Here is a 19865-nt window from a genome sequence, read left to right on the forward strand (position 1 = left end):
CAATTCACCTCACTTGCATGTCTTTGGACTGTGGGAGGAAACGCACACGGACACGAGGAGAACATGCAAACTCCACATAGAAAGGACCCGGACGGCCCCACCTGGGGATCGAACCCAGGACCTTCTTGCTGTGAGGCAACAGTGCTAACCACTTAGCCACCGTGCCGCCCTTCAAACTAATGTACTCTAATGTACATAATGTACTAATGTACAAACTAATGTCGAAACTTTCAAACTGCTTGTAAATAACATGGAGAATATAATGTAATTAGAAGCTTTTACTTTTATTAGGAGGTGTCGGGGTAACTTGTTCGTTACATTTCTGGCGTATCTCATATTACATTTACATTTTCAGCATTTAGCAGACACCTTTTTCCAAAGAGACTTACAGTACAGTGACAGTATACAGTCTGAGCAATTAAGGGTTAAGGACCTTGCACAGGGTTCCAACAGTGACAACCTGGCAGTGGTGGGGCTTGAACCAGCGACCTTCTGATTACTAGTCCAGTACCTTAACCGCTAGGCTACAACTGCCAGTGTCATATTATAAAATGAAGACTGATAAAGACTGTAACTAAAGCACAAACGTGTTCTCAATTTCAAATCAGACACTACAACACAACAACGAGAGAATGAGACAACGCAAATCATCCAGCTACTACACAGAAAAACCTTTTGATTTTTCATTTACACACTTTACCACCAATTTACCTTGGTTAGGATTGTGGTGGGTCTGGTTTCCCAGAATAACAGAGCGCAAATCAGGACACTTAAGACAGGGCGGCAATTAATCGCATGGTCTCAGGAATAAAACCTGCTAACTGCTGTTTGTACACCCTTGGTAAGGTGGCATTTATAACAAATTTCATTCATTCATTGTCTGTTGTACCACCGTTTTATCCTATTTAGGGTCACGGTGGGTCAAATTCACTGGACCAAAGGTAGGAAAAACACAGGACAGGTCACCAGTCCATCAGAGGGCAAACACACTCACACTCATACCCAGAGGGACCTTTAGGAACACCAATTAACCTGAGCTGCACTTACAGTGAAAGTCTTTGGACAGTGGGACTGCTTGTCCTTGGACAGTGCATTGGTGGGAGGAAACCGGAGCACCTAGAGGAAATCTATGCAGACACTAGGAAAACATGCAAACTCCACACAGAAAGGACCCAGATCGCTCCACCTGGGAATCAAACCCAGGACATTCTTGTTGTGAGGCGACAGAGCTACCCACCAAGGTATTGTGCTGACTGTATAACAAATGTAATTATTGTAAATAGCTGCACTTACAATGGAAGGGAGAATATGCAGGAAAAAATGAACATGGCAACCGGTCCCAGCAACATGACTACAGTTGTTTTTCATTAGGTTTTGGGAGGTAGAAGAACTTTCACACAAATCTGACCTCCACTCATTTTGCAAACATTAATAAATAAAATGGGATATAAAACAAGACCACTTTTAATATTTTCTTATTTCTTTTGTTTCTATTTTGCAACATCTGTCTAATTAGTTGTTGATTTTATCATCAGTATGCAAACGTACAAAGAAAATGAAGAGCAGTAAACATACAGCTCATATATCCTGTTCATATTATATAACAAGCAAGGCTCTTTTTAAGTAGAATGCAAGCAGGTACATCTAACCCTCAAAGTCAACCAACATGCCCCTCAACCATCCTTTAAATGACCTTTATTAGAGACGCTCAAGTCTGAGAAAACCACACGTTTTTTTTAATTGAGGGGGACTCATTCACAGATTTGACCCAGTAAATAAACTGCACTTAAAAGGAAGAAAGAGGCAGCTAATGTGAAAGTGGCCTCTAGATCATCTAGATTTTTAAAAGAGCCCAATGATTCATAATGTATTTCATAAATATTTCATGACTTTTCCCTCTTTAGCCAGGAGAACAAATCAATGTTTTGTCAATTTTTTGTCCCTGGTGTCACAACGTTTGCAGTTTATGTTGATGGTGAGAATGGACCAGGAGAGCTGGTAGTTTTGCTTCATGGAATTTTCATGCCTATTGTAATCTAAACAAATCAAATCTGCAGTTCTAAACAATGCAGTCAACTTATTAACACTTAATGAATGCAGCTGTCACATAATCGCATAATAAATCTATGAGAGAATTATGAGAGAATGCCAGAACATCCACACATGCAAGTGCAATTTGTCACTGTTGTATAATTTAGATTACATTTATAATAAATAACTGATTGTTTGTTATGAACATATTAATCCAAATAGTGCAAGTGTTGCATCTGTAAAACTAATGTTACACATTTTAATAAAAAATGATGTGCATTTTGTGCAATACAGTAGAACACTTGCAATGTTAAATCATATTATTTGTACTTGTGTGTTGAACATTGCGTTTTGACATGCAATGTTTTCAGGCATGGATAAATAATCCCCTTTATTTTAAGCACATTTATGTATCATTTACTAATCAACCTATCGTCTTCCAATCACTGAAACTACACGGCTGATTTCACAAAGGCACAAAAATTACATCCCTTCAGAGACCCCAAGATGGACTCCGACCCTGACCAGTATAAAGAAGCGGTGATAAAAAAAAAAAATACAATTAAAACAATAATATAGTTTTATGATTACAATGTGAGGCATTACTAACAATACTAACTTCTGTCTGTGCGATCACATTGATAAGCTGTAGCAGTGTGGGTACATACGTCAGTCATATAAAAACTACTATGATAATAATAACAATAATAATAATAATAATAATATTAATAATCAAAACTACGATCAGAGTTTGTTAAAGAGGTTCAGGAGAAGCAAAGCTATTCTGAAACAGTACCAGGATCACTTGTATTAACGTGCAATGTTGACATATGAGGTGCAATGTCGCCCTCTTCCGGTGAAGAAAAGAACAACAACCATCATAAAGTAGGTCCTGTGTAAATCTGGAATGTTCCAAGTCATCTTATTTTTGTTTACTTAATCTGGTGCGTGTGTCACTATATGGCCAAACGTATGTGGACACCCCTCTCAATGATGGAATTCAGGTGTTTATCCACAAACAAATGGTTTGACCAGTTTGGTGTGGAGGAACTGGCCTTAATCCCTCTAAACAGCTTTATGGGCACAATTTCCCACAGACGAAATCTTGCTGGATGCTGTTAAATCCATATCAATAGCCATGGTTTTGGATGTATGTGGACACCTAACCATAGGTTTGTTGGACATCATTCCATTTTTTACCCAAGGCAGTTCACAATATTTTAAATTATAAAGTTAATTACCATAATGTTTTTAACCCATTGTTATAAATATAAAAATGAAACAGCTTGCCATTTACAACACATGCACTCCTCACAGAGAATATACTAACTATGCTCACAGCTACATGCCCCAAAAACATCTGGTGAAACAAAATTGGTAGAAATAATGAGTTAGAAAAATGTTACGTATAGGAGTATAGGTGCAGTGTTCTTATGCATGGACATTTCTTTGGCCAGCAGAGGGGGCATGGAGACACAGATAATGTGTCAGTTTTGCTTTATTGACAATCATCTGTGCCTCATTAGTGTTCATTCGCTTCAGGTGGGAGTCTTTCTATATCATGGTTTCTCTTATATTTCTGTTTGGCAAAACTGCTTTCTCTAGAACCATGACACCTGCTCTGGGCCGGTTTTCTGCTGGTATGCAATGCCATCATGCTTAGCTTGGAGACCTACGGAGCATGGCAGCATTTTCGGGTCTCATGACAGAACTGCATTGGAAGACCAAACCATGCCAGAAGCGGCATGACGTCCCTTTTCAGAGCAGGCCCCACCTATATGCACGGGCTGTGCCAGTTGTTGGGGTTACGTTCATGCAGTGATATCCCTGTCTTTTGTTTAGGGTTCCTTAACTTCTTTTCAATAACTGGCTGTCATATTATGACGACCAGTTTGCAGTTCTGTTCTCTCTCTTTTCTTTTGGCCACCTCATTTATCTGCATTCATTCCCTATTTTGTTAGAGGCTTTTAGCACCAGTATTGTTCTACCTTAGTCAAGCAATTTGCACTTGGGCTCTTTTTCCATTCTTCCAGGTACAAAGCTTCACCTCACGCTTTAGTTGCAAAATGCGGCCCACCCGTTGCAGGACAACGTTTCATTTATCTCTAGTAACCCTCTTTCTCTGACTAGAGTCACAGTATGTCCAGTGCCATCTGGAGGCGCTAGGTGAAGGGCAGTACTATACACTAAAGAGGACGCCAATCCATTCCATCTTTTAGATCACTCGCTCACAACTAGTGGTGATTTAGAGCAGCCACTTTACACACTGGCATTAGAGCAGTTGTAGCATAGCGGATAAGGTACTGGACTAGTATTTGAAAGGTTACTGGTTACTGGTTTGAAAGACCAACCATTGCCAGGTTGCCACTGTTGGGCCCTTGAGCAAGGCCCTTAACCTGTAATGGCTTAGACAGTACACTGTCACAGTACTGTAAGTCGCTTTGGATTAAAGTGTGTGCTAAGTGCAGAAAATGTACACGTGTATAGCACTGTATTCATATGAGAGCTCATGAAAAAAGAAAACACACCTTAACCAAGTGGCTTCATTAAATTGTGCGTCCAGTATGGTGATCTTCCGCCAGATCAAAGTCATTACTAGAAGGCAAGTCATTCTGCTCCACTGATCTCACTGACGTTTAGCATAGCCAAATCACACACAAATCAGATTTTTGCTTTTATTCTGCCTGTTCCTGTTCAAACCCTCTTCCTTTTGCTAACGTATGGTCTCTACAGGGCTCCCTAGTTTCAGACCCCCTGCCCCTATTATCAAAATGAAGCCATCATAAAGCAAACATGCCTTTGGGATGTCCTTTTGATATGTGCATCTTTCCCCCCTAGAAAAGTGGCCGGGTTGTTGGGTCAGTCAGTCCCCATCTGCTTCTGAACAGGAGGCTGAGTGTGGCAAGTGGCAGGAAGACTTCAAACGTGGGTGAACGACTGGACGTCAAAGAAGGGAAAAGCTCCATAAGGCCAGAAGAGTGGAAGGCCAGTACAGTGCCTTGATTTCCCATGGAAGCACAACAAAGACCCCCCTTTTCGGAGGGAAAAAAATAAGTGGTGGCCTTTTTCATGACATCTTTTAGAAGTGTGTGCTTATGTTCACATCACATCGAGAGGATAAGCCATTCATGCTAAAGCATTTGGCACTTCTGAGAAACCTGCTGAATCTCTTAGCTTCAGGACATTGGCTGGGGATTACTCTCAACAGAAGCTTTAGGGGGATTCATCAGTTAGATGCGCAAAAACGTAAGGAAGAAAATGTGCTAGAACAATCAGTATAATTATTTTATCCTAAAAGTCAAAACACAATCAACACAATACAGTCAGAATTTAGACAAGTGAATGAACAGAAATATTCTCTTTATGCAGGACAAGTTCAAAGCAGTAAACGAATGGTCAAACATGCTATGCTACAGTTAAAAGATCTGAACGTTTAAACGGAAGAAATAATCAACATCACAGACGTGACATAACAAAGTTTAGCTTTAAGGCCAAAAGAAGAGGAAAAGAACGAAGGCAGAAGGAATGCAAAGATGAATGTGGTGCAAAACCCCTGCACAGCGAGTGTTAATTGCATGATAATTAACCGCAGCACCAGTCAAGCAGAAGAAGTTAAAGATTAATCATCAGCCAATTAGATGCCCATGGAGAGAAGTGTGAAGGCTTTCAGAGAGGAGAGATTTCCACTGTGATCTGAGTCATCAGTCTCACATGCAAAGCATCAGATCATTGCATTGAGTTCATTTTTATAAATGTTCTCATTTTTTTCATGCTTTTTGGGGTTTTTGTTGATGCTGCTGCCATCTGGTAATCAATCTCCAGAACACCTTCAATTACAGACAGGTGTTGGGTATGACGGCAGGATTTAAATAAATAAGATAAAAGTGATGTCCACCCAAAGAGGATGGGTCCCTGCTGAGTCTGGTTCCTCTCAAGGTTTCTTCCTGTAATTTTAAGGGAGTTTTACTTTGCCACTGTTGCCCTCGGCTTGCTCAATAGGGGTTTTTGGTATGTTGGTCCTGGATTCTGTAAAGTTGCTTTGAGACAATGTCCATTGTTTGTTTGTTTATTAGTATTTTAACGCCATGTTTTACACTTTGGTTACATTCTTGACAGGATCGGTAGTTACTCATTACACAAGATTCATCAGTTTACAAGGTTATATCAAATACAGTCATGGACAATTTAGTGTCTCCATTTCACCTCACTTGCATGTCTTTGGACTGTGGGAGGAAACCGGAGCACCCGGAGAAAACTCACGCAGACACGGGGAGAACATGCAAACTCCACACAGAAAGGACCCGGACCGCCCCATCTGGGGACCAAACAATGTCCATTGTAAAAAGCACTATATAAATAAATTTGACTTGACTTGTACCTTTTAGTTTCTCAGTATTTTACTAGCAGGCACAATTACAAGATTTCAGAAGCCAACAACATTAATCTAACTAAAGATATATTAAAAATAAACAATAGCCGCTCAGGTGGCGCAGCGGTAAAAACACGCGCTGCAACCAGAGCTGGATTTCGAAAGTGCGTCATTCAGCCGTTCGAAGGCTGGGCGGCTATATGAACAACGATTGACCTGTTGTTCAGGTGGGGGGGGGAGAGATTGGGGACCGTCTCTCTCTTTCAGAATGCAATTACAATCTCTGCCGGCTGATTAAGAGGCACCTACACAAGAGATGAGGGTGGGTGCCCTTAGGGTGTGTCTCTCCGCATGCAACGCTAGGTGGCGCCAAACTCATCAATGTGTGGGTGGCAAAAATGCATCCAGCTGCTGCCAGTGTTTCGGAGGGGATATGGGTTAGCTTCGATCTCCTCTGTCAGGGCAGGGTTCGGCATAGACAGAGAGGAAGCACGATACAAATTGGACAATTGGATGCGCTAAAGGGGGAGAAAAAGGGGAAAAATATAATAAATAAATAAATAAATAAATAAATAAATAAATAAATAAATAAATAAATAAATAAATAAATAAATAAATAAATAAACAATAAATAAAATAATATACACAAAATCTAAATATAAAAGTCCAGTGTTTGTGTGAGTTTCCTACAGGTACTTTAAAGGCAGCATAGTAGGTGGTAGTAGTCTTAATTGCCATATATGTACATTATTTTTTTATTTTATTAGGATCTTAAATGTCATGTTTTACACACTTTGGTTACATTCATGGCAGGACAGGCAGTTACTGGTTACACCAGATTCATCAGTTCAAGTCTTTGTCAAACACAGTCATGGACAATTTTGTATCTCCAATTCATCTCACCTGGGAGGAAACCAGAGCTCCGGGAGGAAACCCACACAGATATGGGGAGAACATGCAAACTCCACACAGAAAGGACCCAGACCGCCCCACCTGGGAATCTAACTCAGCATCTTCTTGTTGTGAAGCGACAGTGATACCCACCGAGCCCCATATATGTGAGATTACTTCATTGTGTTTGTTATGCCCTAATGAACAAATGCTGAAAATGTAAAGGTCTCTCTAAGATTAAAAACCTGATTTGTACAGTTAAAGTCTCTCAGATGGCTGATTTTTCATGTACATTTAGATTAGGATGTTAGCTAAAATAAGCAATAGCAATGGTCATATTTTCTGTTTAAATTATGTAGACGTTCTAAATAATTCTAAGAAAGTTTGAGTTAAAGGGCATATTCACATGATAAGTGGAAAAACTGCTTATGTGCTGGCTGTGCCGTTGTTTCCAATTAAGTGTGGCGGTGCTGCTTAGCTTGCCGCTGACCTTTTCAAAGCACCTCCAATGAGACGAACTGTTTGACATGATGTAGTAAAAGCGACTCGGGCAGAACGAACAACGTTTAATGTGAACAAAGTTTAACGTGACTTATTGTATAAAAACAACGACAGGGGAATTCCATTAGTGGAGAGAACTTATGACCATTAATAACTGAGAGAAGTTTAGTGTTCCTGTGTCGTTCATTAAATACATTAAACCACGTTGAGCTTTCGGAAAAGCTAAGCGTAGATCTATGTGATCGCTTATTCGTCTCATATTCGCACTTTGATGACGTTTTACTGCACCACTCAAGCCAAGCGCTGAGAGCAAAGTGCAAAACACTTCATGTGAATGCACCTTAAGAGTTAATATCTGCCACTGTGATTACGAATGTTGGGTTGCTGGCGTTCTGCTTCTCGCATGAAATCACTCAGGTTTGTTGGAGGTGGGTGCTGATGAGTGAAAGTTCAAGTCAGGTCAAATTTATTTGTATAGCGCTTTTTACAATGGACATAGTCTCAAAGCAACTTTACAGAAACCCAGACCAACAGACCAAAAACCCCTGTGGAGCAAGCTGAGGGCGACAGTGGCAAGAAAAAACTCCCTTAAAAATACAGGAAGAAACCTTGAGAGGAACCAGACTCAGCAGGGACCCATCCTCCTAGGGTGGCACAGTTGGAGTGCTAAAGCTTTAGGTGCTAAAGGTTAAACAAAAAGCTGCATTTCAAATAGCACACTGTGTACTACATGATGTTAGAACATTAACAGGATCATGAGTAGTACAATAATTTAACATACTATTTAGTACAACTGCATGCTGTTTAAACAAAACCAAAAGGGAGATCTTCTTTTTTTAAAACACTTCTGTTGTGCTGATAAGAGAGTCTGAGATATAGTACAAATATTTTATACACTTTGGCTACTGTTAAATATGTTATTAAGAAAATAACAATATAAAACAACTCACTGTTGTCTATAATGTCTACTGCTGGCAAATGTGTTAGCTGGCATGCTATTAGGAAACTGATAGAGGGACAGTGTGTGTTTTCAAATAGCACATTCTTGAGTATTTATGCAATTTCAAGGGTAAGAAAGTCATAAATAAAAAAACAAGTTCAGATCTAAACACAACCAACGATAAATAACAGCAAAGCAACACAAAAGATGCTTCTGAGAGCAAGGCCTTCATTAAGGTTTGATGTGTTCGGAGTGGATTTTTGGATGGGCAGGTAGGAGTTATGAATAACTAAACAAGGACGTCTAGAAGAAGAACCGGTCCACTCTTCTTGGGCCCCAGACAGCTTTATAACCTCACTCAGAATTAACCTCAGTAGACACCCCACTGACCTTCAAAGTATAGGTTTTTGAAGGATGGAGTGAATAGATTTTTGTTGGTGTGTAAACAAAGCTGTAAACAAAGAGTGCTGCCCTGTGTTTTGTATGATTGAGTGTTTTTGGAGTGTTTACTTACGAAGTCCTTCTCGAGCTTCTCCACCTCTTGCTTGTAGCTTTTCAGACGGCTGTTGTACATTCCTCTGCTCTGGATGGGGATCTCTCGCACCTCCAGGTCCATCTGCTCCAACTATGCACATTAGATTCAGATTTACATTTACATTCATCCAAATTCTCAAATGATCAATCAAACAACCATATTATTTTCCCAGGATATAAAAAAATGAATATATATGGCTATATATTTCCACTATATTAATCTTACTACCTTCTAAAGGTTGTCATTCACATAAAATATACCACTGATTACCATGAACATATTTGCATGTCTCTTTTCTAATAATTATTCCAACACTATACATAAGCTTTGTATGCTAGACTACAGCAAGAAGATGGGAACATGAGGTCACTAAACAATTTAGTTAAAGGTAGCGACTTTGGAGAAGGGGATTTTTTTAGGGTGGTGGTTTCTAAGCCCATGGCGATAAACTCACTAGACAGTAAACAGTGTTACCAATGTTTCAGCATCTACAATATGGCCTGTTTTAAATGGTACTTGGATTATATCTGACCATCTGGACAACTTTCAGTCCAGCATCCAAGTGACATTTTAATTAATACAGTCAGTAGTCTTATTTAAATGGACAGGGGAGTCACCAGCTAGTCAAGGTATTCAGTAAAATAGATAGAGATTTGGGAAATGGGATTATAGAACTTTCTGCAACAGCACATAACACAAGTTAATATATAAATTTTATGACCATGTTCATATTTGCAAAAACCCACACTGAAACCCACCTGAAATCTCAAAAGATTTAAATTAATTAGGCATAGAAAAAGAGCATTTGAAGAAGGTACCAAAATCTCCAAACTGTTATTAAATTTCACTAAAACTAACACTGATTACAATTTGTTAAAAATATATAAGCAATAATATTAAACTTTCAGCTACACCTTACATCATTTTTTCACAGGGACTAAAGGCTTTGCACAGACCAAAGGTGTTAATGCATAACCAATAGCCAGCAAATCAGTACATAATAAAGCAGTAATGTCTGGTAAGAAAAAAATCTAGCGTTATGCCGAATTCTGACATCAGCATTCAAACCCCTTAGTGTCTACGCCACTATTGTGTGCTTTTTGATAGTACGTTAAACATGAAGCTTAAAATTCATGTAAATTATAACACAGGAAAACTAAACCATTTAAGACTGCATGTGAAGTATTAAACGGTTTAATACACCACATGCAGTCTATTTTAAATGCTTCGTAGTCAGATGCCTTTCCAGACACAACCCTCCTATTTTCATTTGGTCTTGGAATGGGCACTGAGAGCGCACTAACAAGTTCATTCCCAATGGCTAGGATGTTTCAGCCATCTAAAGACCTCGATCATTAGCCACTCTTGTCTGTGCAAAGGCCCGATTGGCAGATGACATGGTGTTTAAAGCTCTGCGGTAGTGGGCTGCACCACCCAAGCGCCTTTTTCAATATTTTGCCAAATGCCCTGATATTATAATAAGACAATGCTGATCATGTTATATTAACTAATGTAGTCAGGGTTAGCTTTAAAAGACCAGCAGCTGCAAAAAATGCACACATTCACCACCTTACACATGCATTATGCCCCTCATTAGATTAAGCCTAAAGCCTTGCTGATTTTAGCTTGTTGGGTAATATTTAACCCATCAATTAATGATGGTTGGTTACTGGATAAAATAATTAAATAAAAGAATAAAGACCTTTGCTGAATGCAAAAATGTTCTACATGTGAACAAAGCTACTGTCAAACTTCTATCCAGTGCTATTAACTGCAAATTTCACCTGAATGACGCAACTTTTGTACGTAAATTAATTCTAATCATATGTGCTTAATCATGTGACACAGACTTGTCATATTCGTCTGTAAAATGCCATAGTGGCGGCTTCCCAGTTCTGATCACTTCCCTACAAACACCCCTTTACCACACACAAAAGACTCGACTGATGTCTGTCCGATCAAAAATTACATCAGGAAACAAGCACCAGAGTGATTCACATGCCACACACATGCTTGCTTTCAGTCCCTGACACGCTACCTTACTGCAGTAATGGCGTGAAATGTGTCAGGAGGTGTCAGTTAAATACGCATTATGAGCTGATCACACTGTTAGCACACAGCAGCCTTCAGCCACATGAAGAGCGTCTAATATCAGTGTTGACATTGCAGGTGTTGTTTATGCTGCAGAGGGGTTTTTTCTTTCCCTCCCAAACTCATTATTTAGAAAATGTGAAAAGTGGAAATTACTGATCAAAAGACCTACCAACTCTCTGACTTCCTCGAGCTGTTTGTCGACATTTAGAACCAGCTGCGTCTTGTCCTCTGAAAGGAAAGCAGAAATCATATTGATCAGTTGATGGGAGAGCTGCGCTTTATGACAAGAGCCCCTATCCAGCATCAACAGGAAGAAACAAGTCTGCATTTGAAGATATATTTACACATTCACGTCAATGAAAGATCCATATTTGATGTGTCTTCGTTCTCCCCATGTAAACATCTTTGTTCGTTTGTGAAGTACAGAGAGACCTCATTCAAACTCAAAGCAGTCGTCTCCATCAAGCGCTGCTCAGTGAAAAGCACTTGGAAAGACTAACATGATGCTGTTCACTCCTGCATCTGGTAAAATGTATACCACAAATGTAAAAATAAAAACAGCATTACCACTAAAGTGTAAACTGTTCATAATACCTGGACAAGTGTTCTCTTTAATAAGCAGGTTTGGCCACATTAGACACATACATTGTATCAAGCCCACCTGCTGTGGAGATTGTACAGTTCACAGAATCCTATCTGTCTGCCCTGCCACTAATAACCAGCAGGGGCCATGGAGGCATAGATGACTACAAAGGTCTCTTTATTCTGTGGGTGTGTTCGAAAACCTAGGGAGCTGCCTTGCTGTCTTACTGTCTACATAGGCAGCTGCCTTAGTAGAGAGGATTCTAATAAGTCAATGACTTATAAGGCAGGTTATTCGAACGAACTACAGCGATTCCATCGGGTTTCGCATTTCGCGTTCAGCATTTTGCCATTAAAACCAATAAACTGAGGTAGCACAGCACGCTAACGTCAATATAACATCTCCCTTCATGTACCGATAACGGTTACATTTCCTGACAAGCCCGAACTTGCAAATAAAAATTTTTCTGTGAGAGAAGCGCACCCGACCCGCAATGAATTCTGGGATTGCCTTGATCACTAAGGCAGTGTCGGATGCTCACTCGTTCTTGAGCCAAAATAACATAATAAGATGCCTCAGAAGTGAGGATTTTAAGTCATCTAGGATTTCGAACAGCCTCCTTCTCGGGAGCGCGCACAGGGTGACGTAAAATGCTGTCTATGTAGACAGCACACTAGCTTGTCAGTGGTAACGTGCTGCACCTGGGAGAGCCCTTCAAAAGCTGTTCTTGCAGGGCTTTTGTGCATGTATGGTGTTTGTGCCTCAGTAATGCCTGCATGCTCTGCAAGGCTGGCATCCTTTGTTTCCATCTCTTCAGAAAAACTAGCCAGTGCAGTGGGCTGCGTCACTGAGGAGTGGCTGCTCTGCTTCTTTTTAATTACCGCCCTGCATATTCTGAGTTCCAGTCTCATTGTCCTATTTTTCAGAACACAAGTTCCACACACTGGTGGACCAAGTAGCTAGTGCTGTGGTAACCCTTTCCTTTTATTGTACAGGGTGGGCCATTTATATGGATACACCTAAATAAAATGGGAATGGTTGGTGATATTAACTTCCTGTTTGTGGCACATTAGTATATGGGAGGGGGGAAACTTTTCAAGATGAGTGGTGACCATGGCGGCCATTTTGAAGTCGGCCATTTTGGATCCAACTTTAGTTTTTTCAATGGGAAGAGGGTCATGTGACACATCAAACTTATTGAGAATTCCACAAGAAAAACAATGGTGTGCTTGGTTTTAACGTAACTTTATTCTTTCATGAGTTATTTACAAGTTTCTGACCACTTATAAAATGTGTTCAAAGTGCTGCCCATTGTGTTGGATTGTCAATGCAACCCTCTTCTCCCACTCTTCACACACTGATAGCAACACCGCAGAAGAAATGCTAGCACAGGCTTCCAGTATCCGTAGTTTCAGGTGCTGCACATCTCGTATCTTCACAGCATAGACAATTGCCTTCAGATGACCCCAAAGATAAAAGTCTAAGGGGGTCAGATCGGGAGACCTTGGGGTCAATTTCTTTTGCGGTGTTGCTATCAGTGTGTGAAGAGTGAGAGAAGAGGGTTGCATTGACAATCCAACACAATGGGCAGCACTTTGAACACATTTTATAAGTGGTCAGAAACTTGTAAATAACTCATGAATGAATAAGGTTTGATGTGTCACATGACCCTCTTCCCATTGAAAAAACTAAAGTTGGATCCAAAATGGCCGACTTCAAAATGGCCGCCATGGTCACCACCCATCTTGAAAAGTTTCCCCCCTCCCATATACTAATGTGCCACAAACAGGAAGTTAATATCACCAACCATTCCCATTTTATTTAGGTGTATCCATATAAATGGCCCACCCTGTATTGTTTCCTTCTTTGTTTTGTGAACATGCATTTAGCTGGGGACATGTCCCTGATGTCCCTGTGGGGCAAGCACGTTTCCAACTGAGTTTTCGTGGAAGAAATTTTTTTATTATTATTTTATTAGGATTTTAACGTCATGTTTTACAAGCTTTGGTTCATGACAGAACAGGTAATTACTGGATTACACAAGATTCATCAGTTCAAGTCTTTTTAATGTCAAACACAGTCATGGACGATTTTGTATTTCCAATTCACCTCACTTGAATGTCTTCGGACTTCGGAAGGAAACCGGAGGTCCTGGGGGAAACCCACAAAGACATGGGGAGAACATGCAAACTCCACACAAAAAGGACTCGGACAGCTCCACCTGGGAATCAAACCTAGGACCTTCATGACCATTTAACACCTTTGTGGTGATTTGGAATGCCACCTGCTATCTGAAATCAATTTCTTACCATGAGCACCAATCTTACTAATGTCCTAATGCCAGATTAGAAACAAATACCTGCAGTCCTGTTTCAAAATGTAGTGGAAAACCTTCTAAAAATAGCAAAGACTGATCTAAAACAAGATGCTTAACAATACATGTAGATCTAATATTTAAATGTCTTCATACTTTTGACCACATAGTGCAGAGTAATTTTGAAACCAGGACTAAGTGTTAACAATGTAATTCTCTCTTACTGGAGGCATCTAAAGCCTTCAAGTAAAATAAAACAAAATAAACACAATCCATTGAAAAACAAACTAGCACTGCACAAAGCAATCAACTGCTAGCCCGTACAAAAGCAGATGTCCATCAGTACACACAAAACAAAAGAGTGTCCATCAGCTACTGGACATCAATGCATTTTTCCAACCCAAATATAAACCCAGTAGGCCATACGGCAGGCAGCCAGAGGCTATTCTTTGTTGGGTGAACAAACAAATGCTGTTTTATACAGAAGCAACATGGTGAATGCTGAAATATAAATACAGTATACTGTATATTGCACTGGGCACAAGCAACAATTCAGGGGATTCACAAACAGACCACAATAACAGAAAGATAAACTTTTCTGATTAGAGTGTACCATCACTTCTTTGCTTCTTTGCTGGCATTATGGCATATGATTGGCAGATTCTTTGTGTCTAGGGCTACCCCGGTAAATAAATAAATACACATTTAACTTTAATGGATCAAGTGCAGACTTTCTTATTGCGTACACAACAACAATACCTAAAAAGAAACATATCTATCTGAATCACTTGCGAATGAATGAAGCTAGTTGGCCAAGGACGTTTACTTTATCCTGTGTCCTTTATCGGTGTCTGCACATGCTACATTGTGAATTTTAATTTAAAAAAACTTTTCACACCAAATTTAAAGAGTGAATTTTGTTGTTGTTGTTGCTCAGTTTACAATAACAGGCCTGCTGGTTATAGACAAGACTTTTTGGCTCTGTTCACATTAAGCAGTAAGCAGAACAGACAACACAAATTCTTGGTTTGGCCAAGCAATTCAAGCCATAACAACACAACACTACATAACATACGCTCAGCTTAAATCAAATAATAACAAGGTACAAGCAAACAAGAAAAGAAGCACGGATGTGTAGAACCCACCAACAATGTTCTATAGCACATGTGTCAAACTCAAGGCCCGCGGGCCAAATCCAGAGGCTAAAAGACATATGATGTCTTTAAATACACTGTAAAATAGTACATAAACGGCATCTCCCACTGCAGGTTTTCCAACAAGTGATGTTGAGAAATATTTACAAATAATCCCAAAATGTACAAGAAGAGAAAACTGAAGCAGAAGGAAGGTAATTAAATATAAGATGGGAAAGTGAACACAAGTTTGTGCTTCAAGAAGAAAAAACGGTACGTCTCTAGTGTAATGAGGCCGTATCTGTGGTAAAGGAGTACAATATAAATGTAGATATACTACATTATAAATATACAGTATACATTTGGCATTTTGACACCAAACACAGAATTTAGCCTCCAAGAAAAACAACAAATTGTCCAAGACTTAAAAGGCAGACTGCAATCACAGCAGGATACGTTACAATCAGCCCTTTGAGGGCCACCATAATGCAGATGTTTGGTACCCCTGTTCTATAGGAAACGTATTTCTGTAGATCAGACATGTATAGGTTTACTTACATACTTATTTATTTAAAAGTAACTGTAACAGTGTCATAAATGTATTGTAAATTCAGTGAAGAAATCTACAACAGCACACCTAATATAATAACACCACCTTTGATAGGTAATTACAAGCTTGTGGCACAACACTGGCTAAAGCTTTGATCACTCGGCAGAATAGAAGTTCTATAAACAACAATCGGTTCGTTTTCAGCACAGAATTGACTTTTTAGTACTGTCCACATATTCATAAAGTTTCACAGGAAATACTACTTAAAATGTTTAATTTTAGCAGAGGCAAAGCAGTCAGCCCACCACCTCTGAGATTGTTAGCTTGTGCTATCGACCTGGCCAAACATCGAACAAGCATTGTTGGCTGTGCCTGAGGGAGGGAGTCAAATTGACTCCACATGCAATACAGCTTTCAGTGAAATTGGAGGAGGCACGTGATAGTTTGCGGCTCTCTTCTCCTTTATTTTTCACCCGGTTTAGTCAGTTTGGGTTTTCTTTCTTGGCTTGCAAAAGAGAACACTGTTCCATGTACAGGTGATTTTGGGATGAAGAATCTAACTGCGTGTCCCTATAACACGTCTTCTGAAAGTTGTTTGACTCAAAGTATGGTTTACACTAACCACTAACTTTAGAACAGATCTGTCAGTAACCTTACTGTGCTCAATAAAATACATTTATAACAATATAACTCTGTAAGTGTTATTATTAGTTTAGTTAGATTGTGTTTGTCTGTAATTGTGACCTAGATAACAATCAGACCACATTTTATTAGTAATCAATGCAGAAATCCAGGTCATTCCAAAGGGTTCACTTACTTTATCTTGCGACTGAATATAATCCACTAGTCAAAAGGAGCCAGACATCAAATTACAAAGTACTTTAATAGTAAAGCAATCGAATATGCAACAGCTTTGCATAGTCAAGGCTTAACTGATGTGGATTAAGTGGTGAACATTTAACATCATGAGGTAATAAATAAGCCACTTTACTTAGCATGTGCGGCTGTGAACGTTTGTCATTTTTAGCAGAACCAGGTCCCAAATAGGATTATGTTTCCATATGTTGCCTCTGCTCATTTCTACACTCATTCTTGCCATAGTTCTTATTATAATCATATTATAACAGAGAAGCTTAACGAATAAGCCCAGGGATAACCAGAAAATTATTAAACTGTATATAACTGAAGCGTTAGTTCAGTTGTTTTCATTCTTATTTCATTTTCATCAATTGCGCCAATCCATCGTAGGTCATTGACCCTTCCCGAAGTATTTGCACAATTATTTTATACCAACCCCAATTTCTTTTATTTTGCTTATTTGTCAAATTTAAAAGTTTCAGCTCTATCAACTTATTTTACTATAAGATAAAGACAACGTAAGTAAACACAACATGCAGATTTTAAACAATCGTCCATTTAAATCATCACTTGCTGAGGAAGGATTAAAGTTTAAACTTGGTCAGAAAATTTTTGGGGAGAATGTAAGATCTTTGGAATAAAATTTTTCCATAGGGCAGTTTCATAAAAGCACAGAAACAGAACTAGAAATGGACTAGTGGTAAGGCTATCTGATTCTGCTAGCACGGTGGATCTTAAAAAAAGGCTTAATACAAGTAAAACAAGTACCATGATGTTCAGTCATTTTTGTTCCTTTTTTCTTAGCAATGACTTTAATCAAGATTAATGATTAATCTTACCTATACTGTAAACATGTACTTCTGTTCCGAATGAAGAATCATTCATGAATACCAACTACACTTGATTAATTTAAATTTGGCTCTTGTACGACTTGCTGATAATAAAATATAAATACAAAGTACTTCACAGATCTTTACACTGTGTTGCTGATGTCAGTCAATTGCCTGATCCATTTACACAATATTCATGAGTGAAGCTGTGGCATTTCATATAGTGGGGAAAAACATAAAGCATACTGCAAGTCACATTTGGTTTGTTTTTTTTCCTCCATGTGTTCAATTCAGCAAATAAACAGCAAATGTGCATTAATATGTGCAGAAGTTTGTTTTCTGTAGGGGATGTGTTTATTGTGGAATATGGCCAGGGCTGTCTAATGCAAACATTTGAATAAGATTGTAAACTAAATGAGCGCAAACATGTAAAACAACCAGTTAATTAGAAAGTTCAGCTATTTCAGCCTCTCTTGACAGGTCTATCAAATTAACCATACAACACTGCAATCTTTATAGACAAACAGAACAGAACTGCATGTATAGAAGAGCTTAATTACTTTCATAATTGTATATCTGCATCACCAACAAGTCAGTTTGTTCATTCTTATCCTGCTAGAGTTGACGGGTAATATTCAAGTGTTGTTAATGTAATGGACATGTGGCTCAAGATTCATGAATTCAGGCGTAACATCTAAAGTCACAACAATCATTACATTATAATGGACTTTACAATGGAAAAAATGAACACTTGTAAGTGGCTCAGTGGGTAGCACTGTTGCCTCAGAGCAAGAAGGTCCTGGGTTCGATTGCCAGGTGGAGTGGTCCGGGTCCTTTCTGTAAGGTGTTTGCATGTTCTCCCCATGTCTGGCAGTTGTAGCCTAGTGGTTAAGGTATTGGTTTAGTAATTAAAAGGTCGCTGGTTCAAGCCCCACCACTGCCAGGTTGCCACTATTGGGCCCTTGAGCAAGGCCCTTAACCCTCAATTGCTTGGACAATATACTGTTACAGTACTGTAGGTCGCTTTGGATAAAAAGCGTCTGCTAAATGATAAAAATATGAAAATGTAAATGTCTGTGTGGGTTTCCTCCCACAGCCCAAAGACATGCAGTCAGGTTAATTGGATATAAGTCCCCCTAGGTATGAGTGTGTGTGTGTTCACTTAGTGATGGACTGGCGACCTGTCTGGGACGTTTTCTGCCTTTTGCCCAGTAAATCAGACCCAACGCGACCCTGAGTAGAATAAAGCAATGGTAAAAGACACAATGAATGAATGTAGTTTTATATGCTTGTTAGGTAATTAGTGGAAACAGATTCAAGGGATATGGGGCTAGCCAGGGTGTGACGTCACAATTCCAAGCCCTATATATCCCCAGCATCAATAATTAATCAATTATTATAACAGCATCAATTATTAGTTTGAACTGATGTTTGAATGCTGGAAAATCAAGTGAAGACTTTGTTTTGTGTGGTATTTTGGTGCATTCATTATTATGAAAATATGGTCAACAGCACTGAATTCGAAAAGCACTGTGCGGAACACTGTTATATTATGTTAAACCTGTTAGCACCAGTAATGAGAATGTATTGCCTGAAACGCAGCTAACCACCTGTATACACTGGCCACTGTAAATGTTCAATGATTCAAGTTTGCTCTTGTATAAACCATGAAACTCCTATTTTATATGACTTTAATTAAATTTAAAAATTTAAAGCAGCTGAACCTTCGGGACTCCATGGTAACTCTATACCAGCTTTAGCAGTTTAGCTCGCGTATCCTCGCTAGCTACTGGCTAGCTAGCTCGGTTCAGTTGACAACACTTACCTCCACTGAGTTTTGGAATTTTTCCTATTTTATTGGTGACTTCTGCTGTCAGGGTACCAAACTCCTGCTCGTAGCTTTCAAAATCCGACGACATTGTTGTTTAAGAGTGAATTTGTACAGCGTGAGGCGAACACAACCGGCGGCTTACTATACTGCAGCTTCAGTCAGATGTTGTTGTTGACGTTGCCGTCACTTCCGGTTCGAGTTACTCTAAATGGCTTCCTGCAAAAACTCTTCACCTATAAACTCCTCACATATAAACACTGCATTTTACTGCCTTCGAAAAAAGTAGATTTTACTGTTTTCGATTTAAATATCGTTTAACTTTTTTTTTCTAAATACTTTTAGTAAGTATATTTATTTGTAGGTACGTCGGAGTAGTGCACATGTGGTTGTGTCCCAAACCGCACT

General features: G+C 39.2%; 1 protein-coding gene across 6 annotated transcripts in view; it reads right to left on the bottom strand.

Moving 5' to 3' along the window:
- vti1a (vesicle transport through interaction with t-SNAREs 1A) overlaps positions 1-19604 on the bottom strand; it is a 197047-nt gene extending 177443 nt beyond the window's left edge. For all 6 annotated transcript variants that reach the window (XM_063003028.1, XM_063003027.1, XM_063003030.1 and 3 more), the window contains exons 1-3: positions 19455-19604; positions 11531-11589; positions 9247-9357 (exon numbers count right to left, since the gene is read on the bottom strand). In XM_063003028.1, coding sequence (XP_062859098.1) covers positions 9247-9357; positions 11531-11589; positions 19455-19548 — 264 coding nt within the window. In that variant the 5' untranslated portion in view covers positions 19549-19604. The remainder of the gene's footprint in view (positions 1-9246; positions 9358-11530; positions 11590-19454) is intronic.
- Positions 19605-19865: the final 261 nt, after the last annotated feature.

Source organism: Trichomycterus rosablanca, chromosome 10, assembly GCF_030014385.1.
Source record: "Trichomycterus rosablanca isolate fTriRos1 chromosome 10, fTriRos1.hap1, whole genome shotgun sequence".
NCBI classification, from domain to species: Eukaryota; Metazoa; Chordata; class Actinopteri; order Siluriformes; family Trichomycteridae; genus Trichomycterus; species Trichomycterus rosablanca.